Below are 20,291 nucleotides of genomic sequence, written 5' to 3'. Positions count from 1 at the left end.
TTGTATTCTTTGTAGAGACAGGGTTTTGCCATGTTACCTAGGCTAACCTTGAACTCGTGGGCTCGAGCAACCTGTCCGCTTCAGCCTCCCAAAGTGCTGGAATTACAGGCGTGAGCCAAGGTACCTGGCCAAAGCCCAATATTCCTTACGAAAGACCACAAAGCCCAAAGCTCAGTATCATAACATTTACAATATCCAGTAGCAAATCAAAAATTACTAGACAAAGAATCACAGTGTTTGGAAGGCCAAAGCGGGAGGATAACTTGAGGCCAAAAACCAACCTAGCCTTGGCAACATAGTGAGACCCTCATCTCTACAAAAATAAAATAAATATTTTTTTAATTAAAAAAAAAAAAAGAGGCGAGGTGCTGTGGATCACTTTGAGGTCAAGAGTTCAAGACCAGCCTGGCTAACAATAGTGAAACCTTGTCTCTACGAAAAATACAAAAATTAGTTGAGCATGGTGGTGTGCACCTATAATTCCGGCCACTTGGGAGGCTGAGGCAGGAGAATTGCTTGAACACGGGAGGCGGAGGTTGCAATGAGCCAAGATCGCGCCACTGCACTCCCGCCTGGGTGACAGAGCAAGACCCTGTCTCAAAAAAGAAAAATTTAAAAAGAAGGCCAAATAAAGACATTTTCAGATAAATACAATCTGAGAGAATTATCTGGCTTCCCTTTTAATTTTCTCTCTTTTTTTTTTTTAATAAAAATAGAGATGGGGTTGGCCGGGCATGTGGCTCGGGCCTGTAATCCCAGCACTTTGGGAGGCCAAAGTGGGCAGATCACGAGGTCAGGAGATGGAGACCATCCTGGCTAATATGGTAAAACCCTGTCTCTACTAAAAATACAAAAAATCAGCCAGGCATTGTGGCAGTCCCAGCTACTCGGGAGGCTGAGGAAGAAGAATGGCATGAACCCGGGAGGCAGAGCTTGCAGTGAGCCAAGACTCGGTCTCAAAAAAAAAAAACAGACACAGAGTCTCACAATTTTGCCCAGACTGGTCTCAAACTCCTGGGCTCAAGCAATTCTCCCACCTGAGCCTCCCCAAAGTCCTGGGATTACAGGCATGAGCCATCGTGTCCAGCCGACCATTTCAATGTATTTTCAAGAGCAAAAGTGTGTGATGATGAAGTACAACTTAGCAATTATGTGTTCTTTTACAGTATAACCGTTTGAAGTTTCATTTTTGAAATCTTTCCCAAGCCCAAGGTCACTAAGATTTCTCTTTTTCTCTAGAAGTTTCATAATTTTAGTGTATACATTTTAGTCTATGGTTCATTTTGTTAATTTTTGTATATGGGACCCTTACCATGTATATATACAATGTATATATATAATGCTATATATACACATGGTAAGGGTTGAGACTGAGGCAGATTCAATCTCAAAAAACAAAACAAAAGAAAAAGAAAAATGATACTATATATATATTTTATATATATACGGTAAGGGTTGAAGTTCAATTTGTTTTGCATATGCTATTGACCTGTTCATTTTCTGAAAAGATCATCCTTTCTTGATTGTCTTAGCACTTTTGTTGAAAACTGATTGACCATATGTGTACTGGGTCATTAATCTATCTTTACACTATTGTCACACTTCCTTGATTACTGAAGTTTTATAAAAGACTTGAAATCTGTTGATGTATATCCTTCCATGCTGCTCCTTTTCCAGGTTGCTTTGGCTATTGCATTTATATGTAAATGTTAGAATATTTGCATTTATATATAAATGTTAGACCCTCCTTGTTTTCTTTTTTTTTTGAGATGGAGTTTCGTTCTGTCAACCAGACTGGAATGCAATGGCACGATCTCGGCTCACTGCAACCTCTGTCTCCCAGGTTCAAGCAGTTCTCCTGCCTCAGCCTCCAAAGTAGCTGGGATTACAGGTGCGTGCCACCACGCCCAGCTAATTTTTTTTTTTTTTGTAAGACAGAGTCTTGCTCTGTTGCCCAGGCTGGAGTGCAGTGGTGCGATCTCAGCTCAGTGCAACCTCCACCTCCCAGTTCAAGTGATTCTCCTGCCTCAACTTCCCGAGTAGCTGGGACTACAGGCAAGTGCCACCATGCCTGGCTAATTTTTTTTTTTTTTTTTTTTGAGAGGGAGTCTCACGCTGTCACCCAGGCTGGAGTGCAGTGGCCGGATCTCAGCTCACTGCAAGCTCCGCCTCCCGGGTTTGCGCCATTCTCCTGCCTCAGCCTCCCGAGTAGCTGGGACTACAGGCGCCCGCCACCTCGCCGGCTATTTTTTTGTATTTTTTAGTAGAGACGGGGTTTCACTGTGTTAGCCAGGATGGTCTCGATCTCCTGACCTCGTGATCCGCCCGTCTCGGCCTCCCAAAGTGCTGGGATTACAGGCTTGAGCCACCGCGCCCGGCCGCCTGGCTAATTTTTGTATTTTTTGTAGAGACAGGGTTTCACCATGTTGGCCAGGTTGGTTTCAAACTTCTGACGTCAGGTGATCTCCCTGCCTCGGCCTCCCACAAGTGCTGGGATTACACTCGTGAGCCACTGTACTCAGCCTAGAATCTCCTTGTTAATTTCTACAAAAAGACTGCTGGGATCTTGGTTGGGATTTCTGTAACCTATTTCTTGAGAGGAAGAGCTCCAGAGAATAAACTCAGATGATATTTTTGTTTTTCCTTAAATCCCCCAGTAATTCTGACAATTAACCAGATATGGGTAACACATACACATTCTCTTTTCACCACCCTCGGAATTCTACAATTATAACTCATACGCCACCATTTTTTTCAAAAATATTACTACCTTGTTACTAATATACAATAAGAATTCACTAAATATTAGAAATAAATCTTGCTGGGAATCACTAGAGATGGAAAAGGTATATTTAAATTTGCAGTCTAAGGCAAGAGTTACCAATGAATACAGAAATGGGTCGGTTAAGTTTACCGAGAAACAGCATATTTACAGAGTCTGGAATTATGTCCCTACAAATTACTTACTACAAGGAAAAAGAGGCCAAGTGCAGTGGCTCATGCCTGTAATACCAACAGTTTGGGAGGCCAAGGCGGGGGGATCACCTAGGTCAGAAGTTTGAGACTGGCCTGGCTAATATGGTGAAACCCTGCCTCTACTAAAAATACAAAAATTAGCTGGGCGTGGTGGTACGTGCCTGTAATCCCAGCTACTCTGGAGGCTGAGGCATGAGAATCACTTTAACCCATAAGGTGGAGGTTGCAGTGAGCCGAGATCATGCCATTGCACTCCAGCCTGGGCAACACAGCAAGATCCCAACAAAAAAAAAAAGGAAAAAGAGCAACTTTATAGTAGAGAAACCTGGAAGAGAAAAAACTTAAGCAAGTGATCCAAGTTATCATAACCAACAGGGCAAACAGACACGAATGTGCCTCCAAGAAGGAACATTATGCACCTAGAACAGCATAGTATCTCCTCTATAGGACTTCTGCTAAAACACATAAGCTGAATTAAATCACAAAGAAACATGACATAAAGTTAGATTCTTTGTTCAAATTAACTGTTCTATTCTCTTCATAAACACCAAAGCTATGAAAATAAAAGAAAGGGGGACAGACTGTTATAGGTTCTCAGGACAAACTGTCGCAGGTCCTCAGGAATATGATAAGCAACGTAATGTGTGCTCCTGGATTTCATTGTGGACCAGAAAAAAAAATTACTACAAAGGCCATTAAAGACAATGGCAAAATCTGAATATGGTCTCCAGAGAAAATATTAGTGTTACATAAATATTAAATTTTCTGATTAGTACAATTTTGATAATGATACTACAACTATGTCCCGGTTTTTTGGTGAAATATTTAGGTTAAAAGGGAAAACTTTGTATTCAGCTTACCATCTTTTTTTTTTAAGATGGAGTCTCAGGCCGGGCACGGTGGCTCACGCCTGTAATCCCAGCACTTTGGGAGGCTGAGATGGGCAGATCACAAGGTCAGGAGATCAAGACCATCCTGGCTAGCACAGCGAAACCCTGTGTCTACTAAAAATACAAAAAATTAGCCGGGTGTGGTAGCAGGCGCCTGTAGTCCCAGCTACTCGGGAGCTGAGACAGGAGAATGGCGTAAACCCAGAAGGCGGAGCTTGCAGTGAGCCAAACTCACGCCACTGCACTCAGCCTGGGCGACAGTGCGAGACTCCGTCTGGGGAAAATAAAAAAAAGATGGAGTCTCACTCTGTCGCCTAGGCGGGGGTACAGTGGTACGATCTCAGCTCACTGCAACCTCCGCCTCCCAGGTTCAAGCAATTCTCCTGCCTCAGCCTCCCGAGTAGCTGGGACTACAGGCACATGCCACCACGCCGGGCTAATTTTTTCTGTATTTTTAGTGGAGACGGGGTTTCAACATATTGGTCAAGCTGGTCTTGAACTCCTGACCTCGTGATCCACCCGCCTTGGCCTACCAAAGTGCTGGAATGACAGGCGTCAGCCATCATACCCGGCCACCATCAAATATTTTTTAAAAGTACACATGGACAGGCACTATGGCTTACACTTGTAATCCCAGCACTTTGGGAGGCTGAGACAGGCGGATCACCTGAGGTCGGGAGTTTGAGACCAGCCTGACCAACATGGAGAAAGCCCGTTTCTACTAAAAATACAAAATTAGCTGAGTGTGGTGGCGCATGCCTGTAATCCCAACTACTCAGGAGGCTGAGGCAGGAGAATCGCTTGAACCCAGGAAGGTGGAGGTTGCAGTGAGCTGAGATCGCACCATTGCACTCCAGTCTGGGCAACAAGAGTGTAACTCCGTCTCAAAAAATTAATAAAAATAAAATAAAATAAATGTACACACATTGGCTGGGGCAGTGGCTCACGCCTGCATTTTGGGAGGTCAAGGCGGGTGGATCACCTGAGGTCAGGAGTTTGAGACCAGCCTGACCAACATGGAGAAACCCCGTCTCCACTAAAAATACAAAATTAGCCAGGCATGGTGGCGCATGCCTGTAATCCCAGCTACTCGGAAGGCTGAGGCAGGAGAACCACTTGAACCCGGGAGGCGGAGGCGACAGTGAGCTGAGATCGTGCCATTGCACTCCAGCCTGGGCAACAAGAGCAAAACTGCATCTCAAAAAAAAAAAAAAAATGTACACACACACACACACACAGAGACACATGTGTCTGAAAAAATATTAAAGGAAATGGGGCAAAATGTCAATAACTAGTCGATGTGGATAGAGAGTATTCTGATATTCTTTAATTATATTTGCAACATTTCTGTATGTTTAAAATTGTTGATCCATAAAATGTTTTAAAAGAAAATTGACCAATTTAAAAATTATACAAAACTATTTCATTGTCATTTATTTGTCAAGATAATTGTCATCTTGTCAAAACCCATCAAAAATCGAAACTAGATTTTCCTCAAAAGTAACTCTTCCTGATACCTCTACAATTAAGACCACTCACTTTTTCTGGTTTTGATTCCTCTTCATTCTCATCATCAGATGAAGGACCTGCCAACGTTGACACTTTGCTAATTACACCAAGTCTGGCTAGCTGATCCAAAAATATATCACCGCCTTTATCTACTAAATCCCTTATGATCTGCAAAGCCAGCAAGTGGCCATCATCATCATCCTGAGGAAAAAAAAAAAAGGAGGGGGGAAGTACATGATAGCAAGGAAGTGAAAGAAAAACAGTAAAAATAAGTTTAGTTGCCAGGAGCAGAGAAATGCAGTAATTTGCACAAAATGATTTACTGAAATTAAAACAAAATTTTTATTTCAGACTACTACCTAAAGGAAATTAATGCTAGAAGAGTTTTGAAAAAGAAACCGACCTCTTGATCCAGGACAGTTGCAGTGATTTCCACTAGTATTGTAGGCAAATTGTGACCAACATCAGAATCGCAAACTTCTTTTAACAGTGCTTCAGAGCAAAAATGAATCATTTTTCGAATTAGAGCAAGACTTGCTTTCCTTGAAAAGTAAAAATAGAATTATATGAAGCCAAATGAAGTTAAACCAAAATGCATGCATTAATGAACAGTAAAATAGCCAATGTTACATTTTATACACTCTAAAAGAATACACTTAATAAAAAAATACAAAAAAATTGGGACTCAGCACATGTTCATTTTTGAGATAATTCCATTTGTTTTCTATTATAAATATATTGAGCTCACCAAAAATGACTTATAATTTTCTTAAATGCACTCTTCTATTCTATATTCTACACTTTACCAGCATGAACATTAACATGTCATGATAATTTTAGAAAATTAAGTAAAAAGTACTACAACTACCAAGAAAATAAATGGGGCCCAGCACGGTGGCTCATGCCTGTAATCCCTGCATTTTGGGAGGCTGAGGCAGGTGGATTACTTGAGCTCAGGAGTTCAAGACTAGCCTGGCCAACTTGGAGAAATCCCGCCTCTACCAAAAATACAAAAATTAGCTAGACATGGTGGCAGGCACCTGTAATCTCAGCTACTCAGGAGCCTGAGACAGAATAATCACTTGAACCCAGGAGATCGTGCCACTGTACTCCATTCTGGGAGACTGAAGGAGATTCCATCTCAAAAAAAAAGAAAAGAAAAGAAATGATACAAATTATAACTAATCTAAAATTTCCTATAATCCAAAATACAATGCTCTAAGAACTTAAGATACCATGTAATTTATCTGAAAAACAAAATTTTAAATTAATTTGTCTTTCATCAAGTTTAAAATCCATGTTCACTACAACTATGGACTCATATAAATGAAAATAAGAGATCCTAATAATCCCACGCCCCAAAAATATTCCCACCATTAACAAATTCACATGCCTTCTTTCCCTTTTATTTACGTACTGCTTTGCTTAGACCATAAAATACACCCAATAAAGTCACACAAATTAATCTCTTTTTTTTTTTTTTTTTTTTTTTTGAGATAAGAGTCTCGCTCTGTCGCCCAGGCTGGAGTACAGTGGCACAATCTCAGCTCACTGCAACCTCCGCCTCCCAGGTTCATACCATTCTCCTGCCTCAGACTCCCAAGTAGCTGGGACTACAGGCACACGCCACCACGCCCGGCTAATTTTTTGTATTTTTAGTAAAGATGGGGTTTCACCATGTTAGCCAGGATAATCTCGATCTCCTGACCCCGTGATCTGCCCGCCTTTGCCTCCCAAAGTGCTGGGACTACAGGCATGAGCCACCGTACCCAGCCAAATTAACCTCAATTTTATAACATGTAACCTCATCTTTTAAAATAAAAAACACATATCCACATACACTTAAATGATAATAAACTATTAATAAAAAGGGGCTTGGCTGGGAGAGGTGGTTCACGCCTGTAATCCTAGCACTTCGGGAGGCTGAGGCAGGTGGATCACCTGAGGTCAGGAGTTCGAGATCAGCCTAACCAATATGGTGAAACCTCATCTCTATCAAAAACATAAAAATTAGTCAGGCAGGGTGGGCACCTGTAGTCCCAGCTACTCGGGAGGCTGAGACAGGAGAACTGCTTGAACCCTAGAGGTGGAGGTTGTAGCAGGCCAAGATCGTGCCACTGCACTCCAGTCTGGGCGACAGAGCAAGACTCTGTCTTAAAAACAAATAAACCAAAAAAACAGAGGTTTGTCTATTATGTAAGAGCCAATAACCAATTCATTTAACAAATATTTTCTAAGTATCTAACAATGTTCTAGGCACTAAGCTGCAGATATCATTACCCTTGAGGTGACTGATAGAAGAATAAAGAGGCAAAATTCTCAACTGATGTCCCAGAGAAGCATGTGACACAACTGTATTTCTACAGCATGGGGTCTCTACATATTTTATAACTCTCTCTAGCTGAAGTTATAACATTATATTTCTTTAATGAAGGAATATGCTTTATTACAAATTCAAGTACATTACAGAAAATGATAGGTGGACAGAGGACAAACAGGATTGATTCTTTCCAGTTTTTGTTTTGTTGTTTTTAATTTAGTTTTATTTATTTATTTTTTTGGAACAGAGTCTCGCTCTGTCACCCAGGCTGAAGTGCAGTGGCGTGATCTCGGCTCACTGCAACCTCTACCTCCTGGGTTCAAGCGATTCTCCCGTCTCAACCTCTGGAGTAGCTGGGATTACAGGTGTGCACCACCACATCCAGCTAATTTTTGTAGTTTTAATAGAGACGGAGTTTCATCATGTTGGCCAGGCTGATCTCAAACTCCTGACCTCAGGTGATCCACCTGCCTCAGCCTCTCAAAGTACTGGGATTACAGGTGTGAGCCACCACACCCAGCCATAATTTCTTTTTTTTTTTTTTTTTTTTTTTTGAGACAGCATCTCGCTTTGTCCCCAAGGCTGGAGTGCAGTGGCAGGATTTTGGCTCACTGCAACCTCCGACTCCCAGGTTCAAGTGATTCTTGTGTCTCAACTTTCCAAGTAGCTGGGACTACAGGCACCTGCCACCATGCCCAGCTAACTTTTCTATTTTTGTAGAGAAAGGGTTTTACCACATTGCCCAGGCTGGTGTCAAAATCCTGTGCTCAGGAGATCCACCCTCTTTGGCCTCCCAAAGTGCTGGGATTATAGGCATGAGTCACTGTGCCTGGCCCCAGTTTTTATTACAGGCCCCAGTTTTTATTTATATTCCATTGTAAATACCAGAATTTAAGTATTAGTTTTATATCATTACTTATTTCAATTAACAATGCATTATAATGTTTATATATTATTTATCTATCTCTCTCACATACTGAGGCATTATGAGTAGGAATCTTTTTATGCACTTTAAAAACATAATTAATTTAATCCACACAACAAAATCTATGAGGTGGGTTTTACTATCTCGAATTTACAAGTGAAGATATTGAGAGATAGATCAGTCTACTAAGATCACCAAGCTAATACATTACAGACCCTGTATTCAAATTCTATCTCTTAATCAGCAGATGATACATAATACTTACAACATAAAATTTTTCTGTTTAACACTATTATATAAATTTTGAACATGTAGTTTACAGTCTTTTCTATTAAAAATAGCACTATTTATTTTTGTGGAAATAGTTTCTTCACATTCCTTCAATACAGAGGGATTCTCAGATCTAAGAGCCTAAACACTTTCATTAAGTATTGAATGTGTATGAGTACTGCATTCGTATTGGCAAACTGATTCAAAAAAGGCTGTTAACACCTTAAATTATCACTAAATATGAGTATCTACAATACTCCTCTTTACTTAAAAAAATTTCTAATTTTTTAAGTTTCTTAATTGTCGAATAGGTAAAAATGATACCAAATTTTACTTATCTCTAAAATGTTTTGCTTTTTACTAGTAAGGAAATTTTTTTTTTTTTTTTTTTTTGAGACAGCATCTCACTTTGTCACCTAGACTGGAGTGCAGCAGCACAATCTTGGCTCACTGCAGCCTTGACTGCCCAGACTCAAGCAATCCTCCCACCTCAGCCTCCCAAGTAGCTAGGACTACAGGCATGCACCACCATACTCAGCTAATTTTTGTGTGTTTTATAGAGACAGGGTTTCACTATGTTGCCCACGCTGGTCTCAAACTCCTGGATTCAAGCAATCCTCCCACCTCAGCCTCCCAAAGTGCTGGGATTACATGCATGAGCTAACATGCCCAGCTAGGAAATATATTTTTCTATATTAATTTTTTGCTGTTTCTTCTTGAACACTGTGCCTTAATTTCATTGGCTACTTTACTCAAATGGCTCTGAAATTTTTACGATCAATTTGTATATGCCCTTTATATAATAAAGACAGTATCCCTTTGTCATATTTGCTAACAAATACCCATCTGCTGGCAAATTTATTTAGATTAAAAGTTTCTATTCTGGGACATCTGTGGCTGCAGTTAATACTGTTTCTGGTATGTAGTAGTTTTATGCTTTTTACATAAAATAAATTTAAAAGGACATATTTGGCTAATGCAAATAAGTTTCTAAAGTAAGCCAGGCATAGTGGCTCACGCCTATAATCCCACAGTTTGGGAGGTCAAGGCAGGGGAACTGCTTAAGCCTGGGAGTTCAAGACCAGCCTGGGCAGCAAAGAAAGGCTGTCTCTAAAAATAAAAATTAGTTGGACCTGGTGGTGTGTGCCTGCAGTTCTAGCTACTCAAGAGGCTGAGGCAAGAGGATACACTGTGCCATGGAATTCAAGGTGGCAGTGAGCCATGATCACATTATTGCACTCCAGTCTGGGTGACAGCAACACCCTGTCTCAAAAAAAAAAAAAAGAAAAAAGAAAAAGCCAGGCTGGGTGTGGTGGCTCACACCTGTAAACCCAGCATTTTGGGAGGCCAAAGTGGGCAGATCACGAGATCAGGAGTTCAAGACCAGACTGGCCGACATGGTAAAACCCCATCTCTACTAAAAACACAAAAAAATTAGCCAGGCATGGTGGTGTGTGCCTGTGATCCCAGCTACTCAGGAGGTTGCCGTGAGCCGAGATGGTGGCACTGCACTCCAGCCTGGGCAACAGAGCAGGACTCTGTCTCAAAAAAACAAACAAACAAAAAGCCGTTCTTCCTATCAAGGTCTGATAAACATTCAAGTATATTTTCCTTTGCTCAGAGGTTCGGAGGGGCTCACGCCTGTAATTCCAACACTTTGGGAGGCCGAGGAGGGTAGATCACATGAGGCCAGGAGTTCAAGACCAGCCTGGCCAACATGGTGAAACCCCATCTCTACTAAAAAAATATAAAAATTAGCTGGGCATGGTGGTGCATGTCCTTAATTCCAAGCTCCTAGGGAGGCTGAGGCATGAGAATTGCTTGAACCTGGGAGTCGGAGGGTGCAGTGAGCCAAGATCATGCCACTGCACTGCAGCCTAAGTGACAGAGCAAGATTGTCTCAAAAAAAAAAGTTTTGGAGGACAGGGAAAAAAAAGTATCTTATCCTTTTTCTTTTCCTAATACTTTAGTTTTTAAGTCTTAGAATTTTTTTAGATTTAAAATATAAGATAAAAGATTAGGGTGATTTTTAAAATCAAACTACAAAGCAGATATTCCAGTACCACTTAGTAAATAGTACTCCCTCCCGTGAATGATCTGAGAAACATTCATTATAATACATTCAATACCTATATATAACTGGCTATATTGGGGGGACTATTTTATTCCATTGATTTACACACTATTCTGCTAGTTATCATAAAGGTTTCATTGCTAAAGGGTTACACTAACTTTTCAGATTTTTCTTTAATAATCTCACCTATTTATTCTTCCAGATGAACTTTGGGATCTGTCAAGTTCTAAAACAAATTCTGTAGTTATTTCCTTTAGAACTGCATAACCTACAAATTAATTTTAGAAGAATTTATGTCTTTAGATTATTTAATGTTTTCACCCAAGAACAACTTCCCACTATATCCCACCAAGTCTACTTTTTTCTCTCAAACTGTTTAAAAAAAAATACTGGGCCAGTCGCAGTGGCTCGCACCTGTTAATCTTAGCACTTTGGGAGGATCACTAGAGCTCAAGAGTGATCCTCTTGAGGATCTGGGCAACAGTCTGGGCAACATAGTGAGACCCTGTTTACATTAAAAAAAAAAAAAATCAGCCGGGTGTGGTGGTGCTCGCCTGTAGTATCAGCTCCTTGGGAGGCTGGAGAATTGCTTGAGCCCAGGAGGCTGAGGCTGCAGTGAGCTAAGATCATACCACCGCACTCCAGGCTGAGCAGCAGGGTAAGATCCTGTCACAAAAAAAATAAAAAATAAAAAATAAAAAGAAGGAAAGAAAGAAAAGAAAACCAGACCACACACGGTGGCTCATGCCTGTAAACCCAACATTTTGGGAGGCTGACATGGGAAGATTGCTTGAGCCTAGGAGTTTGAGACCAGTCTGGGCAACACAGCAAGACTTCATCTCTACAAACAAAACTCTTTTTAATTAGCCAGGTGTTTAGCCAGGCATGGTGGCTTGCATCTGTAGTCTCAGCTACTTGGGAGACTGAGGTGACAGGATCGCTTGAGCCTGGGAGGCAGAGCCTGCAGTGAGCCAAGATTGTGAGCCTTCTAGCCTAGGTGACGGAGTGAGCCACCCTGTCCTCCCCCAAAAAATTAGCTGGCGCAGTGGTGCACAACTGCGGTCGCAGGTGCTTGGGAGGCTGAGGTGGGAAAATCCCTTGAGCCCAGGAGTTTGATATTGCAGTAAGCTATGAGCACTCCACTATACTCTAGCCTGTGCGACAGTGAGACCCTGCAGCTAAAACATTGTTTAAAAATGTCTAAAGGGCCGGGCGCGGTGGCTCACCCCCTGTCATCCCAGTACTTTAGGAGGCTGAGGCAGGCAGATCACTTGAGGTCAGGAGTTCAAGACCACGCTGGCCAACATGGCAAAATGCCATCTCTACTAAAACTACAAAAATTAGCTGGGCATGGTGGTGCATGCCTGTAATCCCTGTTAAACCCTTGGGAGGCTGAGGCAGGAGAATCACTTGAACCCAGGAGGCAGAGGCTGCAGTAAGCCAAGATCATTTCACATGGCCTACAAAAGCCTTCACAGGTTATAAAAAGCTCCTCTCTACTTTCTTAACGTTACTCTCTGAGCTTTCCAAATGTATCCTGTACTCCATTAATACTGAAATATTTGCAACTGCTAACAAAACACACTCATTCAATCATTCAGTAAGTATCTACTGAGGACCTAAGGATCAGGCCCTATTCTATACCTCCTTGCCTTTGTAGGAATGCAGCAGTACATAAGGTACTTGAATCTCACCAGTTCTCATGGTGCTTACCTTAAAGAGACAATAAAACAAACAAAAGCCCCCAAAAAGCAGTATTTCAGATAGTGTAACCTTTTTTTTTTTTTTTTTTTTTTTTTTTTGAGATGGAGTCTTGCTCTGGTGCCTAGGTTGGAATGCAGTGGCGCCATCTCAGCTCACTGCAACCTCCGCCTCCTGGGTTCAAGCAATTCTCCTGCCTCAGCCTCCTGAGTAGCTGGGAATATGGAAAAGCGCTACCACATCCAGTTAATTTTTTAATTTTTCATAGAGATGGGTTTTGCCATGTTAGCCAGGCTGATTTCAAACTCCTGGCCTCAAGTGATCCACCTGCCTCAGCCTCCCAAAGTGCTGGGATAACAGGCGTTAGCCACCGCACCCAGCCAAGATATCGTAAGCTTTGTAAAGTCAGTAAAACATTATTGATAAAAAAAAAGTGTAACAGGCGCCGGATGTGGTGGCTCAAGCCTGTAATCCCAGCACTTTGGGAGGCCGAAACAGGCGGATCACGAGGTCAGGAGATCAAGACCGTCCTGGCGAACACGGTGAAACCCCATCTTCTCTACTAAAAAATACAAAAAACTAGCCAGGCGTGGTGGCGGGCGCCTGTAGTCCCACCTACTCGAGAGACTGAGGCAGGAGAATGGCGTAAACCCGGGAGGCGGAGCTTGCAGTGAGCTGAGATTCAGCCACTGCACTCCAGCCTGGGTGACAGAGCGAGACTCCGTCTCAAATTAAAAAAAAAAAAAAAAGTGTAACAGGGTAAATTTAAATCAGGGAGACAGACTTCAATTGATGTAACATTTGAACTGAGATCTGAATGATAAGAAGCAAACACCCATTCAGAAGATGTGGGGACAGAAAGTCTCAAGCAGATGACAAATAAGTACAAAAGCCCTAAGGCAAGGATGTGCTTGGAGGGTTCCACAAATAGAAAGAAGGCTAGCATAAGTGTAATGGGCCAAATATTAGGTAATACTCAGGTGGAGAGCTGGGTTGGGATTATCTAAGAACTTGCAAGCCTAAGGGTTAAGAAGCTGAGTTTTAGTTAAAGCCAACTGGAAGCTATGAAGGATTCAAACTAGAAAGTAGTGTGATATAATTATGATCTAAATATATAATTCTCAAGTCAAGTGCGGTAGCTCATGCCTGTAATTCCAGCACTTCAGGAAGCTGAGGCCAGAGGATTGCTTGAGCCCTGGAGTTAAGACCAGCCTGGGCAAGATGGCCAGACCTCATCTCCACAAAAAAATAAAAACATTAGCTGGTGTGGTGGTGCACACCTGTAGTCCTAGATACTCAGTAAGCTAAGGTGGGAGGATTCCTTGAGCCCAGGAGTTCAAATATGCAGTAAGCTGTGACTGTGCCACTGCACTCCAGCCTAGACAAGACAGCAAGACTTTGTCTCTAAAAAAATTAAGAAAAAAAAAAAAAAAAAGTACATAATTCTCAGGCCAGGGCCAGGTGCAATGCAGAAGCTCACACTTAGAATCCCAACACTTTGGGAGGCCAAGGCAGAAAAATCAATTGAGGCTAGGAGTTCGAGACCACCCTGGGCAAAAGAGCAACACCACGTCTCTACAAAAAATTTAAGAATTAGTCAGGCAAGGCGGTATACATCTGTAGTCCTAGCTACTTGAGAGGCTGGGGTAGGGAACTGCTGGAGCACAGGAGTTCAAGGTTACAGTAAGCTATAATTGTGCCACTGCACTCCAGCTTGGGTGACAGAGCAAGACTTGTCTCTAAAAATATATATGGTCAGGTGTAGTGGCCCATGTCTGTAATCCCAGCACCTGGGAGGCTGAGGTGGGCAATCACTTGAACCCAGGCGTTTGAGACGAGCCTGGGCAACACGGTGAATCCCCATCTATACTAAAAGTACAAAAAATTAGCTGGGTACGGTGGCACACTTGTAGTCCCAGCTATTCGGGAGGCTAAGGTGGGAGAATCACTGGAGCCCAGGAAGTCGAGGCTGCAGTGAGCCATGATCCAGCCACTGCACCCCAGCCCGGGTGACAGCGATATCCTGTCTCAAAAAATTAAGTAATTAAAAATATATATACACACACACATCTACAGATATAATTCAGCCTAATATGTACAAACATTGTAAAGGAGCAAGAGAGAAAAAGCAGAATGACTAATTAAGAGGCCACTACAGTGATCAAACCACTGTCTTTGAGGTTTGGATCAGAGTACTGACTAGCAAAAGATGAAAAGAAATAGCAAGCTATGGATGCACTGTAGAGGGAGAGCCACAAGGAGTTCCTGATGGATGGATTTATACCTTCATGCATTTGCACATACTCTTCTTCACCCATGCTTCCAAATCTGTCTACCTAGAAAAATCCTAAGTGTCCTTTAAACCACAATTTAAATCTCACCTCTGCATAAAACTGTCTCCAATCTGTCCAGCCCAATTAGTTGTTAAATCATCTATATTCCCAGAGAACCTTGAATATGTGCTTAATCTACCACTTATCACTCTGTGTTTTACCCACATACAGCCTTACTAGCCCACAAGGGGAAGAGTAAGCAAGAGCCAAGTCTCATCTATCTGTATAACTCCTCCAGTGGCCATCTCATACTGCCCCTACCAACAGGCTTCCAAAAATCTCAATAAGTGTTTGCAATACTTATCAAATAGAGATTTAATATTCAGAGACCTACCAAAAATTTGTTAAGAATCTAGGAATCTTTTCTAAACCTCCCTCCTCTTCATTCAGATCATCAGAAGAAAAGATACGACTTCCCACTTCTGATCTAATTTTTATTCTTACCATACCTTTTTAACATTAAAATAAACCTCAAATCCTTCTGGAAAAGGGAGATAAATAAAACCATATAATTGGTGTAATTTGACTAACACATACAAATAGTATGAATAACTACCTTATTGAAGGCAGCATAGTTTGCTGAAATGTTTGTGCAAACACTGGCAATAACCTTTTCAAGTATATGGGTGCCATTTCCGGATCTCCTTTGGGCTCATTACATTCTTCTTCATCTTTGTTTGTATCTTTCTTTTTCTTATCATCTCCTTTATTAACTGGACACATCCAATCACCTGCAGACAAATATTTTTTAAAGAAATACTTTTTTGGAAATTTTTGCTTTCAAGGAAAAAACCTTAAGATATATCCAACTTCGAACAATAATTATCTTTAATTAACAAATAAACTGAAATTAGAACACGGTTTCAATTATGCTTGCAATATTGAAGAGCATCAGTAACTTCAATGAGCTCAATAACAAATTAAGGAGGTAATTTTGGATATTCCACTTGGTTCCAAAAATTATTTCACAGAGCTTCTGGATTCAACTCTCTGAAAACTTAAAACTTTTGTCAAACTACCCTATCTAAACACCACCAAAGTATTCTTTATCTGACATTCTCATATTTCTTGAATTTCAGATTTTGGTCATTCTGGAATCAGGCAGTCATGGTCTCAAAGAACATAAAAGATTAAGCTGTTAAAGGTTTATCAAATGTAAGGATATACATATATAATTATTTGACTTCATAGGAATAGTTCATTTATATAATGTTAATGCGTCTACAGAAAGCTATGGAAGTGAAAGATGAAAAATAACAGCAGATGGCTTAAAAGGAAAAGAATGTAGCACTCACCTGGAGACTGAAGAATAGCTACTACTTCACTATGACCCCTTTCTCGAGCTTTATCTAATGGAGTTTTCCCATCTTCATCTCTCAGATCTGGATTTGCACCATGTCGTAACAGAGTCTAGAGAAGAAAAGCATTTAATTTGAATATAACAATACTTTATTTCTTTGACATCCAACTATGTAAACGAAAGATTTTCCAGAATTACTTAATCAAGTAGGTGGCAATCCAAATCTCTGCCTTTGCACTTAGTACCTTAAAAGCAGCCTATTCTATAATCCCAGCACTTTGGGAGGCCAATGCGGGTGGGTCACCTGAGGACTGAAGTTCAAGACCAGCCTGACCAACACGGAGAAACCTCGTCTCTACTAAAACTACAAAATTAGCCGGGCATGGTGGCGCATGCCTGTAATCCCAGCTATTTGGGAGGCTGAGGCAGGAGAATCGCCTGAACCCGGGAGGCAGATGTTAAGGTGAGCCGAGATCGCACCATTGCACTCCAGCCTGAGCAACAAGAGCGAAATTCCATCTCAAAAAACAAAAAAGCAGCCTATTCATATCTTGAAAAACTTACAAATTAATTGTACTTGGTTATTTATCATCTTCCCAAATTAAGTATGTTCCATCTTAACATATCACTTTCTCCATCAAACCCCACCTCCCAATTTCTTTAAGACAGGTACTGTTATAGTTTATGACCTGACAATCAACGACATCGCCTCCTATATACTGCCAATTACCAAGTTAAGTCCAATTAAATTTTAGACCAAAAAGTCAACCAGGTGTGGTGGCTCACACCTGTAATCCCAGCACTTTGGGAGGCTACATCGGAGGATCACTGGAGGCCAGGAGTTCAAGATCAGCCTAGGCAACATGGTGAGATCTCATCTCTATGAATAAGTAAATAAATAAATCATAAAATAAAAATAAAAATTAGCCAGTATGGTGGCACACGCCTGTAGTTCTAGGGACTCTGGAGGCTGAGGCAGGAGGATCACTTGAGCCCAGGAATTCAAGGTTACATGAGCTATGATTGTGCCACTGCATTCCAGCCTGCGAGACAGAGCAAGACCCTGTTTCAAAAATAAAAGTCATCAATATATCCATCTATACCCACTAACACCTTAAACCTTTCATAATTTCATACCCCAACTACTTAATCACAATGGCTCAATAAAAACTTTTTTGTTAACGGTTGACTTTAAAAGCACTTGAAAGGGAAACTCTAAAACCTCTTTGTTTACTTAGTATTAGTCACCCTCAGAAGCAACATTCTCTCTAAAAACTAACCAATTCAAACAAACAGAATTCAGGCTTGAAGAGGCCACCGTTCTCAGGCTAGAAAGCTACTAACCTGTTACTGAAAATTTTGTTGTAGTGTAAAGATGACAATAATAGCAGCTACCATTTGAGCACCTACAATATGCTGGTAACTACAGTAAATCTATACAATATTGTTTCTAATTCTCACAATAATCTTGCTAAGAATATATACTTATTTTACAGATAAACTTAATAAATTGTCCAAGGTCACACAGCCTTTTTTGTGCATAAGCTGAGACTTAAATCCAGGTATGCCCAACTTCAGAGTGGACTAACCTCGTACTATGCCAAATAACTTCACAATTGGCAGATTATAGACATCTAGTTCATATATTTGATGTAAACCTTTTCATTTAACCTCTTTGAACCTCAATTTCTCTAACTATAAAAATAACTCTCAAAAATCCTTTGCTAGTCTGAGTCAAGTGATTCTTGTACAAACAGAGTATCTGGCTGGGTGCAGTGGCTCAACCCTATAATCCCAGCACTTTGGAAGGCCAAGGCAGGCAGATCACCTGAGGCTAGGAGTTTGAGACCAGGCTGGTCAACACGGCAAAACCCTGTCTCTACTAAAAGTACAAAAATTAGCCAGGCATGATGGCACACGCCTATAATCCCAGCCACTCAGGAGGCTGAGGCACCAGATTGTTTGAACCCAGGAATTCAAGGCTGCAGTGAGTTGCTACTGTGCCACTGCAGTCCAGCCTGGGTGACAGAGCAAAACCCTGTCTAAAAAAAATTTTTTTAAAAAGGGACATTTTATTGATTAATACAAACAGCAGAAAATATAGGCAAAGTTATTCATTGCCAAGAGTAATAAATTAGAAACAATCACATGTTCAACACTAGGTGACTAGTTGAATAAACTTGTAGTACAGGATATGCATGAGAACTTTCTCTACATGAGAACTTTTTTTCTAATTTATATTATTAAGTAAAAAAACAAAGTACAGGTGAGTGTATAAGAAAAGGAGGAAACACATATATATATATGTTATTATTGAATCTGCATTAGGAAACACTAAAAAGAAACACTTATAGTAAGGGGGAATGAAGTGGATGGGGATGGCATGGAAATAAAAGGTTTTATATCATTCTAATTTTTAAACCATGTAAATGTTAAAAATTAGTAATTTTAAAACCTAGACTTTACCTTTGCTACTTGAGGTCTTCCAAAACATGCAGCATAATGTAATGATGATGACCTTTGACCTCTATTAACATCTGCACCTCTCTCACAAAGAAATTCTACCTGTAAAATGATAACGAATCATAAAGCTGCTTTTTATTAATATATCTATCTTTAATTTAAATACTAGCTTTATTAGCTTACCATTTCCTGAGTTCCAAAAGCAGAGGCCCAGTTTAATAGAGTCTGACCTACATCATCCATAAAATTTACTTCAAAGGCTGAAATTTTGAAGAAAAAAAGAAAATGTATTTTTAAAGTCAATAAAATAATATAAAACTTTTCTAAAGACTGAACCATTTTAAGATTGTCATTAGTCATCATCTAAATAAAGAGCCAAGAGAGTGTTTTATTTTTTATTTTATTTTTTTTTTTTGAGACGGAGTCTCGCTGTGTCTCCCAGGCTGGAGTGCAGTGGCGTGATCTCGGCTCACTGCAAGCTCCGCCTCCCGGGTTCACGCCATTCTCCCGCCTCAGCCTCCCAAGTAGCTGAGACTACAGGCGCCCGCCACCACGCCCGGCTAGTTTTTTGTATTTTTAGTAGAGACGGGGTTTCACCATGTTAGCCAGGATAGTCTCGATCTCCTGACCTCGTGATCCACCCGCCTCGGCCTCCCAAAGTGCTGGGATTACAGGCTTGAGCCACCGCGCCCGGCCGAGAGTGTTTTAAATATTTAGTTCAACTATAAAGTAGTACATAATCAGAAACCTGAGGTCAGCTAAGAAAAAGTATTTAAGGCCAGGCACGGTGGCTCACACCTGTTATCCCAGCATTCTGAGAGGCCGAGGTGGGAGGATCACTTGAGGTCAGGAGTTCAAGACCAGCATGGCCAACATGGTGAAACTCCGTTCCTACTGAAAATACAAAAATAAGCCGGGTGTGGTGGCACATGCCTGTAATCCCAGCTACTCGGAAGGCTGAGACAGGAGAATCACTCAAGCCCAGGAGGCAGAGGATCAGTGAGCCAAGACTGTACCACTACACTCCTGCCTGTGCAACAGAGCAAGACTCTGTCCCCACTGCAAAAACAAGAAGAAAAAATATTTGAAAATTTTTAAGCCACTGGGGATTCACAAGGCTTTAAGTCTTAAAAACAAACATGAAATAAGAAAGGAAAACACTAAATACACAATAAGGCAGTAGTTGCTAAAAGCGGCTAATCCACATCTATAATCCAAAGAACACAGAAGAACAAATCTGATGACCCAGAAGCATCTTTCAGGAATTTGTATTTGCTGATCACCTCATGCAGCAGTCAAAAAAATCTGCATTATTATAATTCATTCACATCAGTTTCCATCAATCTTGAGAAAATCTTAGAATTTACAAAATCTCCTTCAGGTAATAAAACAGAAATTTCAAACTTTATAGAAGTTTTACTCATTCAACAAGCATTTATTCAGGTTTCACCATGAACCAAGCTGATAATTACACAATTATACACAGGGAGAGTGGAGAATAATATTGAAGGGGTGCCACTTTGTTATCTG

The 20,291-nt window shown here is 40.9% G+C and overlaps 1 protein-coding gene across 6 annotated transcripts in view; it reads right to left on the bottom strand.

The window, feature by feature from the left end:
- Positions 1 to 20,291, bottom strand: part of LOC105477935 (HECT domain E3 ubiquitin protein ligase 1) — a 111,682-nt gene that overhangs the window by 54,337 nt on the left and 37,054 nt on the right. For all 6 annotated transcript variants that reach the window (XM_011734805.3, XM_011734807.2, XM_011734804.2 and 3 more), the window contains exons 7-12: positions 18,945 to 19,021; positions 18,765 to 18,863; positions 16,294 to 16,408; positions 15,555 to 15,729; positions 5,779 to 5,917; positions 5,406 to 5,576 (exon numbers count right to left, since the gene is read on the bottom strand). In XM_011734805.3, coding sequence (XP_011733107.1) covers positions 5,406 to 5,576; positions 5,779 to 5,917; positions 15,555 to 15,729; positions 16,294 to 16,408; positions 18,765 to 18,863; positions 18,945 to 19,021 — 776 coding nt within the window. The remainder of the gene's footprint in view (positions 1 to 5,405; positions 5,577 to 5,778; positions 5,918 to 15,554; positions 15,730 to 16,293; positions 16,409 to 18,764; positions 18,864 to 18,944; positions 19,022 to 20,291) is intronic.

The sequence above is a fragment of the Macaca nemestrina genome, chromosome 7 (genome assembly GCF_043159975.1).
Source record: "Macaca nemestrina isolate mMacNem1 chromosome 7, mMacNem.hap1, whole genome shotgun sequence".
Classification (NCBI taxonomy): Eukaryota; Metazoa; Chordata; class Mammalia; order Primates; family Cercopithecidae; genus Macaca; species Macaca nemestrina.
Note: the sequence above shows the minus strand (reverse complement) of the source record. Positions and strands in the feature narration are given on the sequence as shown.